Source organism: Suncus etruscus, chromosome 6 (genome assembly GCF_024139225.1).
Source record: "Suncus etruscus isolate mSunEtr1 chromosome 6, mSunEtr1.pri.cur, whole genome shotgun sequence".
Taxonomy (NCBI): Eukaryota; Metazoa; Chordata; class Mammalia; order Eulipotyphla; family Soricidae; genus Suncus; species Suncus etruscus.
This window is the reverse complement of record NC_064853.1, coordinates 118,569,203-118,578,766: the sequence shown is the minus strand read 5'-3', so window position 1 is coordinate 118,578,766 and position 9,564 is coordinate 118,569,203. Positions and strand designations below refer to the sequence as shown.

At 57.5% G+C, this 9,564-nt stretch overlaps 1 protein-coding gene across 3 annotated transcripts; it reads right to left on the bottom strand.

The window, feature by feature from the left end:
* Window positions 1-1,872: 1,872 nt before the first annotated feature.
* On the bottom strand, window positions 1,873-5,130 carry RNF44 (ring finger protein 44). 3 transcript variants are annotated; one of them, XM_049775750.1, is made up of 10 exons: window positions 4,826-5,130; window positions 4,500-4,674; window positions 4,220-4,387; window positions 3,850-4,023; window positions 3,612-3,773; window positions 3,399-3,520; window positions 3,218-3,305; window positions 3,002-3,123; window positions 2,810-2,909; window positions 1,873-2,556 (listed from the first exon to the last, which is right to left on the bottom strand). In XM_049775750.1, exons 1-10 carry the CDS (start codon window positions 4,930-4,932, stop codon window positions 2,494-2,496), a joined length of 1,281 nt encoding a protein of 426 aa, XP_049631707.1. In that variant the 5' UTR covers window positions 4,933-5,130; the 3' UTR covers window positions 1,873-2,493. The 3 variants fall into 3 exon arrangements, with proteins under 3 accessions (XP_049631707.1, XP_049631705.1, XP_049631704.1); XM_049775748.1 differs by having other exon boundaries at window positions 4,500-4,910; XM_049775747.1 differs by having other exon boundaries at window positions 3,850-4,026; window positions 4,500-4,907.
* Between the last annotated feature and the right edge of the window lie 4,434 nt (window positions 5,131-9,564).

The following is a 9,564-nucleotide window of genomic DNA, read 5'->3' as shown; positions in this document are numbered from 1 at the left end:
TATGTATTATCTACCATTTACTTCTCCAATCATGGTTAACATGGTCATGGGTCCACACCTAAGTTTTGCCCATCAATGACAACTGGTGGGACTGGATAGACTCTTCTATACTCTCTCCCTGTGGCCCCTGAACAGTGTCTTTTCTGCCCCCCCTTCTAGTTCACTCTCAGACTTCTATACCCATTCCCATGTACCCCCACTGAAAAAGCAGCCGGAATAAGCTTGGGCAATACTTGATAATACATCATACATTTATTAGTGAATATCCCTCTGAAATCAGCAACAATATTAAAAAAAATAATGATTGCACTACTTGGTCAAGCAGAACTAGCAACTTTCATTTTAAAAAAAGTACAAATCTGTTAAAAATTTCAATCAGTATACACATATATAATACAACATACTAGTTAGGTTAAATGCTACAAACCAACGGGCATCAAGGAAATGGAGGAAAAAACCACACATTTAAGCTTTAAGAACCTTTTTTTTTGTTTCTCTATATATTAGCATTTTCTCAAATACATACATGGGAAAAATGAGGTAACTGTAAAATGTGCAAGGAACGGGCCCCCCCAGTTACTTATATATACACATACATATATACACATATGCAGTTATATATACGTACACGGAGACATGTAATTATGTACGTACATACACACACATGGAATATATGTACATATACATATATGCACACATATATGTAATTATATAAAAAACCTTTCAAACACAATGCAGGTGCTGGGTCCCCCTTGCCATGCCCGGAAGTTGCTCAAAGTAAACTATGACAAGCCCCCAGTGCAGGGAATCTGGGGTGACAGCGCCTCTACAGCAAGACTGGCAAATCACAAACGTCCTAAGGAATTGTTTTCAGCAATCCGAGTTTTTAATGATTTTTCTTGCAAAGGTTCTGTTACCCCCTGGGCCCCAACCTGCGCCCTCCTTTGACCACTTGCTGGCGTCCTGGCTGTGGCCGCTGCGTGCTCTGTGAGTGTTGGTGGCAGGAGTTGTTTGGAGGGGGTGCTCTTGGTGGAAAACGGGTGTGGGGGGGGCTCAACACTGCTATAAATATAGAAACATCACCTGGAATTATGTACAGTATAAGACTTTGGGCTCTCCACAGGGAAATGCAATCAGGTGGATGAGGCCTCCCCATGGCAGGCTGGGGGGAGGGGGAATCTGGAGATATGAGCCAGGGCCACTATGGGGGAGAAGAGGGTGGATGGAGGATCCCTGAGGCAGCTGGAGCCAGGAGGGGGGGGTGGAGGAAAGAGGGGCTCCTTGCTAGGATGTGCCGGCCCCACATGTGGTTCGTTCTGAGGGTGGGATGGGGGGCAGGAACCCCAACTGGGGGTAGAGAAGGCGGAGAGTGGCACCCCGGGGAGGGAGACGCCAGCCAGCCAGAGCCAGTGGGCAGGAGATCTGGGGAGGTTTCCTCCAGACCCAAAAAGGTTGGCATCTGGAGGAGGGCAGATGCCCCCATCTTTGCAGTCTCCCGGAGGAGCCTCGTCTGGGCAGATGGAATCCGGGTCCTGGCTGGCGAGGAAAATGCCCTGAAGAGCCAGTGAGCTCAGGGGGGCCCTGGAGGCCATGTGCAGTATGAGGTGTGGCAGTATCAGCTGAGCACAGACTCCTCCCCGACCGAACCCCACAGCCCAGCCCCAGCAGCGCACACTTGCTGACACCCCACCTGTGGGGCACTTGGTCCGGGGTGTGTACTGAGAGCAACCCCCATCCCTTTCAACCAGAAGAAAGGAAACAAAAGGGAATTGCTTAAAAAATGCCACTTCCACCCCTAAACCCTACATGTGATTTTGAGCCAAAGAAATCAAGAAAAGCTGCACCTCACATTCATGCAAAACAAATGGAGATCCCAGAAAAATGGAGATCACGCTCACCCCCATTGTGTATCCCCCCATACGGTGGCTCAGGGCAGAGCTGGAATGTGGTGCTTGGGGGAACCCAGTCCCCCTGGTTCTTGGCAGCCTGGATGGGGCAGCCGCCTGAGCATGTGGGGTTCCCCAGGCAGGCTGTGGCGTGTGCGTGCCTGCCTGGTGCCTTACCGGCTCCACCAAGACCAATGGTGGTCGGAGCATAGCCCCCCTCTGCCCATCCTGGCCCCCGTGTGCTAGGACACGGGTGGGATGGGGTGGGGGATCAGACCCTGGGCTCCCCACAAGTGTGCGAGTGCTTGGACGCCAGGAAGGCGCTGAGGGCTGCCAGGGTGGGGAGGGCCGGGACACCACAAGGGTGCTCAGGCAGAGGCAGCTCTGAGGCAGAGGGCGGGCGGGCAGGCTGAAAGGAAGGAATCTTTGGAGCTTGGCAAATGCAGGGGCTTATTGCAAAGGCTTCAGGGGATGGGCTGTGGGAGATGCCAACCCTTGGACCAGCCCTGGAGATGCAGGTGGGATGGGGGGGCAGGCCTAAGCCTCTCCCTCCCCCTCCTCTCTTGTCCCCACTCCAGAGCTTCGGGCAGTTGGGAGAGCGAGAGGCTCACTCGGCCTCCCTGGGCACCTCAGAGGCGTCTGCCCGGCAGATGGGACATGTCCGGTTGGCCTGGTGGGGGAAGGAGACATGAGGACTTCTCCCAGGACCCCAGGGCCACCCCCAGCCTCAAAGAGAGCAATGATACTGCTGCGACAAAGAGGGTTGAGGGGTGAGGACGGGGTTGGGGGGAGAGACAGCACTTGCCTGCTACTCTATCAAGGTGCTGAGCACAGAGCCATGAACCGACACTTAGTAATACCCAGTGTGGGTCTAGCCACCTCCCCCTTAAAGGGTTAAGTGCCAGGCCACGTGGCTTCCCTACCTTTAGCCACTTGTCCACGCATTTGGCATGGAACTCGTGGTTGCACGGGAGAACCCGGAGTAGCTGGCGTGCTTCGAAGTCACTGAAGCAGACGACACATCTGCAAGGAAGGGCAACGTCGCCACCAGCAGGGCCACAGCAGTGGGAGCAGGAAGGACCCCCGCCCCAGGCCCCTCCGCCCTTTCAGCTCACAGCGTCTGCTCCGACTGGTGGCTGTCGGGGTTGAAGCGATAGGACGGGAGCTGCTCAATGTCTGCTTTGGTGAGGCCCCGGGGCTTGGCGTCTCCCAGTCGCTCTGCCAGGTTTAAGAGGGCCTGCATGCAGCAGAGGGGCACGTCAGCCGGCCTGAGGACACCCCTCAAAACACCGTTCAAGCCGCCCTGCTCTCCAATAGGCCCTTCTAGGCACCTCGTAATTCTCCATCTCCACGTCGTCCACGTCCAGGTCCAGGCTGATGGTGGGCCCCATGGCTGTGGGGGACATTGGCAGCATCGAGCTGGGGGTCGACAAGGCAAGGGTCAGTGGCCGTCTGGACTTGGGGGTATGGCCCAGAAGTGGGGGCATGGCCACAGCCCACTCAGGTACTCACAGGAAGTAGGGCAAGAAGCTGGGATAGTACGGTGGGGGTGGCGGCGGCGGTGGTGGGGGCAATGGCTGCTGCAGGCGGTATCTCTGGGTGCTCAGTCTCCGGGGCATCATGTGGGGGTATGCCTGTGAGAAAGAGGAGGGAGTGGCCGAGGTCAGCTTGGTCCGTGTGGGCCTCCCCTGCTCACTCAGCCCTGGGGCTCAGGCCAGCACTCACCACACCAAATGGCAGGTCCTGGTGCAGTGTGTCGTGAGGCAGGTAATGCAGCGGCATGGAGGGCGACAGGGCTGGGCCCGGGGCTGAGGTGGGGTAGGGGAAGCCCCCCAGTGGGTGCTGGTCACCTCGCAGGTCCACGTCACTGTCAAGCCGCTGCAGGGGCTGGGAGAAGGGTCAGTCACGTGGGAGGGAGACTCTTCCCCACCCATCTCAGCAGGGACCTGCCAGCCCGTCTTACCATCCTCGGATGCTGAGCCTGCAGAGACACAAACTGCCCCAGGGGTGCCATGGGGGGAGGTTGTGGGTGAGGGGCAGGTGGTGGGGGGTGCAGGATGTAGTGGTCGCTGGAGATGAGATGTGGGTACGCCTGGTAGGGGACTGGAAGCTGCTGTACTGTGCAGGTCTGGATCAGCTGCTGAGAAGGAGAGGACACAAAGGGCTGCAGAGGGCTGTCCAAGCTCCAGGCCTCCCTCGAGGTCCCCCCTCCCGCCAAGTGATTCAAGGCAGGCTCCAGGGATACAGGGAGACCCAAATCATCCAGGGCAAAGCATCCACTTTCCTGGACAGGGCTAGAGATTTGGGGAGCTGGGGGGCACCCACACTCTTACCGGGGGTGGGAGGCAGCATAGAGGATACTGCTGCCCGCTGAACATCACGGAGCATGCTGGCAGCTGCTGGGCGCTGCAGCCAGGGATGTGCTGGCTGCCAGGCAAGGGGAAGCCCTGGGTAGTCACTGTGGTGACTGTGTAGGACAGAGGGACAGGGCCCTGATGCACCTGCGCAGGGAGAGATGCAAGGGAAGTGGCAGGAAGCAGCCTGTCCCACCTGCAGACTCCAATTGCCCATCTATGAAATGGGTCCAAAGCACCCACGCTCCCTGCCGCCTACCTGCTCGTGGAGATCAACCATGAATGGGCTCTGCTGGGAGGCTGGGCGCAGCATTCGCAAGCTCCTGCCGGCTCGGCGCTCCTCTATGCGGCACACTGCTCGGGGCAGCAGCTGGTGGAAGGGGAAGCGCTCATCCTGGGCAGGTGAACTGGCCAGGGGGCCCGAGCAGCCGGAGCTGCACCAGAGAGGAGGCCCCAGAGGGCAGAAGGGTCCACAGGCTCCCCAAGCAGGGTCAGAGCTGAGGTCACACCCCTTAGGGAAGGGAGGACAGCTGAGCTTAGAGGTCCTGGGGCCCAGCCTCAGGTTTCGGGGAGCTGCCTGCCTACCTTCCCCAAGGTGGGCCCCGAGCGCTGCCGGCTCTTGCAGGGAATCTCGGCTGACCCACGGGCGCAGAGGGGGACCACCTAGTGACCATCAGTGCCCATGGTCTCATCAGCGGTGGCCGAGGGATGGCAGGGCAGGGCTGGGGCTTGAAAGCCTAGAAAGGAAAGAGAAGGCAGCGGTGACATCCGGTGATATCTGGGCTGGTGGATTCACAGCAAAAGGTCAGCAAATAGACTGGGCGGGCCAGAAGACCTTGTCTGTTCCCAACACTGCATGGTCACGGTCACACACAGTCACACACACAGTCACACACACACACACACACACAGTCACACACACACACACACAGTCACACACACACACACACAGTCACACACACACACCACACACACCACACACACACCACACACACACACACACACACACACACACACACACACACACACACACACACACACACGACAACTCAACTCTTCATCTAGCCACCTTCCTGGTGCTCCAGCCTGCTGGGAAATCAGCTGATCCAGGTCCCTTCCCAAGGCTCTAGCAAGAGGCAGTACAAAGGGTAGGGAGCTGGCCTTGTATGTACCTGACCCAAGTTCATTCCCCTGTACCCATACCAGGAGAGATCCTTGAGTACCACCAGGTATACAGCTCAGAAACAAAACAAATGGGGCAGGGAAGGTGGCGCTAGAGGTAAGGTGTCTGCCTTGCAAGCGCTAGCGTAGGATGGACCACGGTTCGATCCCCCGGCGTCCCATATGGTCCCCCCAAGCCAGGGGCGATTTCTGAGCGCATAGCCAGGAGTAACCCCTGAGCGTCAAACGGGTGTGGCCCAAAAACCAAAAAAAAAAAAAAAGTTAAAAAAAAAAAAGAAACAAAACAAATAAAAACAACGGGAGGGGGGCTGAAGAGTATGTGGGTAGAACTTTTGCCCTGCATATGTATATATATATATTTGTCTATCCCATATGGACACTCGAGCACCTCCAGGAGTGATTCTTGTGCAACAATCCAGGTGTAATCCCCAAGCATTGCTAGTTATGGCCCAAACCCACCCCCACACATTTGAGGAGCCCTGAATTATCCCCTTTTATTGGTTGGGGTCAGTTCCTCTCTAGAGTAGGACTGACCTGACTTGGTTTTCACACCTGAACTTTTGAGAATCCCCCCCAAGCAAAATCCGGCTCCACTTTAAGGTGAAACCCAGCCATTCCCAAGAGCATAAGGGGAACCTCAGTGCCTCTAACTGACCTGACTCCTCCTCATGAGGCCATTGAGAAAAAAAAGGGAAGTAAAAACACTCTGGAGGAAGCAGTGCAGAGGCCCAGGTAGAGGATCAGGGGCATGTCTGAAAGCCCCGGTGGAGATACAACATTTGGACCTCTCCAGGTCTGAGCATCCCTGGCAAGGCCTCTCCAAGCCTCCCTCTATGGGAAACAGCCCTCAGCCCAGGTTCCTTCTTTCCAGGGGGTGTCCAGAACCATTCCTTGGAGCCCCAATTTGAGTTCAGAAAGCTTCTGGAGCTAGCAGTGGCCCCATGGAACCGGAAGTGCAACGGACAAGGGCCTGGGTCCACCCAATGGGCAGGTTGGATAAGGGAGACTCCATCAGTCAAACTGCCTGGGAATGGAAGGACAACTGACAAGGACTTGGGCTTGCCCACTCAGCTTCTCCGTCAGTAGAGCAGCCAAATCCCAACCAGGGACTCACAGTCTGGCCAGTGAGCTCAGAGCCCATGGCGCCAGTCCCTACGGGACTTGGGTCTGGGATCCTGATACCAGGACACATAAGTCACCACCCAGCCAAGAAGGAGGAGAGAAGCCCTTTCTACCACCACAGCCTCATCTACCTGGCACTGCAGACTTCTGGATTGGAATCTTTGAGAAATGTCAAACAAGAGCACCTAGCTTAGTTTCAGGGCCACAGCCAGTGATGCTAAGAGTTTACTCATGGCTTTGCCACTCAGGATCACTCCTGGGAGCAGCTCAGAACCCTATGTGGTGCCAGGGAAAGAATCTGAGTTAGTTGCTTGCAAGGCAAACACTTAAGTTGTCTTTTCTTTTTATTTTGGGGCAACACCTAGTGGTGCTCAGAATGCCATATGGGACACGGGGATTAAATCCAAGTCACTCTCCCTGCTGTGCTATTGCTCTGCCCCCCCCATCTTATCTTTCCTATAACGGGATTTTATTCTGTGGTAATGGGAATCCAAGCCTGAGTATCATGAATTCAAGATGGTCCTTTTCACTGAACCTCCTTCCTGATCCCTTTGTTTTTAATTTTTTCCCACCGCACTACACTCTCACTTCCCATACCTCAGACTTTTTTTTTGGGGGGGGGTGACTCAGGGGTTACTCCTGGCAGACCCAGGGGACCAATGGAATGCCGGGGATCGAACCCAGGTCAGCCGTATGCAAGACAAACAACCTTCCTATCACTCTGGCCCCACTTTTTAAAAAACAAAAACTAAAAAAAATAGAAATTAAAAATAAAATGACATTAAGGGGTCAGAGCAGTAGCTCCCTACACGCGCTAACATAGGAAGAACCCCCATGCCTGCCAGGAGTGATTTGTAAGCGCAAAGCCAGGAGTTAACCACTGAGCAGCGCTGGATGTGACCCAAAAACAAACAAACAAACAAACAAAGAAAATTAAAAAAAAACTAACTTCCCAATCATATCTAAAGTGTGAAATTTCTGTCTGGAAGGCTCAGCGAGAAGAGGAAAGTTCTGGGACCAGAGCAACAGTATAGTGGGCAGAGCACTTCCCGTGCTCTGGGATAACAAGGTTCAATCCCGGATACCCTCTAAACAAAATACATCCACAAAGTCCCCAGGGCCAGGGTGGGCCTGCTTTAGTCTACCAAGGTCAGCTGCTCCCCAGAAAAAGAGAAATAGCTCTCAAACAGAACTCAGACCCAGGGTAAGGGCTACCAGTCAACTACGACACCAAGGATGCCCAGTGGAAGAAGCCCAGGCTTGCCGGCTTTTTGGCCACACCTGGTCTGTATTGAGGGGTCAGTCCTGGACATGCTCAGGGGATCCTTCGGGGTGCCAAGGGTTAAATCTGGGTCAGCCACGTGCAAAGTCAGTGCCTTACACACTGGACTATCTCTCTGCCCCAACCATGATTTGTTAGGTTGAACCCTCAGCCCAACAACGTACACTGCTTCTCCTCCCCTCTGCATGCTGGGCTGCCCAGAGGCCTCCAACGGAGAAGGTTTTGGTGCTCCGCCCCCCAACAGATTCTGAGAGGTTCACAGCAGGAGGAAACAGAACCTAAGAGCCCTTCTCTCTACTTCCGGACACCCTGCAGAAATCAGGGTACAGTTGTGCTTGGACATGCTGCCCTAGCGAACACCCCCGTCAGGCAAGGGAAGGGAAATCCCAAGTGTGGAAATCAAATCGTCCTGGGACTGCGAGTAGAGGTAGCAAGGGGGGGACACACCCACTTCCAAAGAAAGAAGAAACTCAGGAGGATCCTCAAGTGGGGGAGGGAGAGGGAGGGGGGGAGAGACCCAACACAGACAGGGAGGGAAAAATGCTCGAAACACAGAGAAACACCCGACAGAGGGAGAGGGAGAGACAGTCAGCGTCCTCTGCCCAACTCTGCACCCCCATCGGAACCTCTCGCCCGACTCCGAACACTAACTCCATCCATCTCCAGCACCCGCTGGCTCTGAAAATGCTTCCGCAGCACGATTTCGAGGCAACTCGCTCAAGGTCAAGACGGCAGGTAGGCGCCGAGACACCCGCCCTCGGGGCCCCCAGATGCTCCTCCCTCCTCGGACTGCAGGCACCTCCCGGGGGCTGGACCTGGGGTCCCAGAGGGATCCCGTCGCTCGAGCCTGCGAGGCAGGTCCCGTCCCTCGAGCCACCGCCCGCACCCCGAACCCTGGACGGCCGGGCTGCCTCGGGTCGGGTCGGGCCCGGGGCGGAGGTCCGATCGCGCCCGGAGTGGCGGGGTGACCTTGGCCCCCAGCCCGCCGCGCTCGGGGCGCTGTGGCTTTAAGCGCGGGCGCGGGGCCGACCATGTGCGCGGCGGAGACAGACAAAGCCACAACAAAGGCGGCGGCGGCGGCGGGCGGGAGGGGGCGGCGCCTTCGCCTTCGCCTGCGCCTTCGCCTTCGCCTCGGACCGGGCCGGACCCGGACGCGGACCCGGGATCGCCGGGGTCCGGCCGTCCACTCACCTTCGCGGCGGCCGGCGGGCGGCCTTTGTTCGCGGCGGGAGGCGGCCGGGCCCTCCGCTCCTCCGTCCCTCCCCGGGAGCCCCGCGGCCGCGCCGTGCGCACGGAGGGAGACGGGCGGGCGGCTTCCGGGGGGCCCTCGCGGCCGTCCGATCGGGCGCCTGTCCCTTTAAGAAGCGCGGCGCGGCGTGGCGGCGTCCGCGGGACGGAACGGCACAACCCACGTTGGCTTCACAACATTCGTGGCGGGGGCGCGCGCCGGGCGGACGGGCGGGGGCGCGCGGGGCGGAGCTCTGGCAGCTAAGCCCCGCCTCGAAGCACTGAGAGCCAATCGCGCGCCGCGGACCGGTGGGCGGGGCGCGCGGGGTGGAGCCTAGGCGCGCTAAGCCCCGCCCTCGCTCACCGAGAGCCAATCGCGCGCCGCGGGCGGGCACGTGACCGGGCGCCGCCATCTTGCGGCAAGCGCGGTTCTGCGCTCCGGAACCCGGCTCGCCCCCCCTCGCGCTTAAAGAGGCCGCAGCCCCGCCGGTGGGCGAGGGGCGGGGCCACG

What these genes read in the sequence shown, in the direction of transcription:
- RNF44 (XM_049775750.1), bottom strand. Translation starts at nt 4,932, where the DNA reads ATGAGACCATGGGCACTGATGGTCACTAGGTGGTCCCCCTCTGCGCCC. An exon ending in CGGGGCCCACCTTGGGGAAG is followed by an intron (nt 4,675 to 4,825) that starts GTAGGCAGGCAG and finishes TCTCTGGTGCAG; the next exon opens with CTCCGGCTGCTCGGGCCCCC. An exon ending in AGGACCTGCCATTTGGTGTG is followed by an intron (nt 3,521 to 3,611) that starts GTGAGTGCTGGC and finishes TCTTTCTCACAG; the next exon opens with GCATACCCCCACATGATGCC.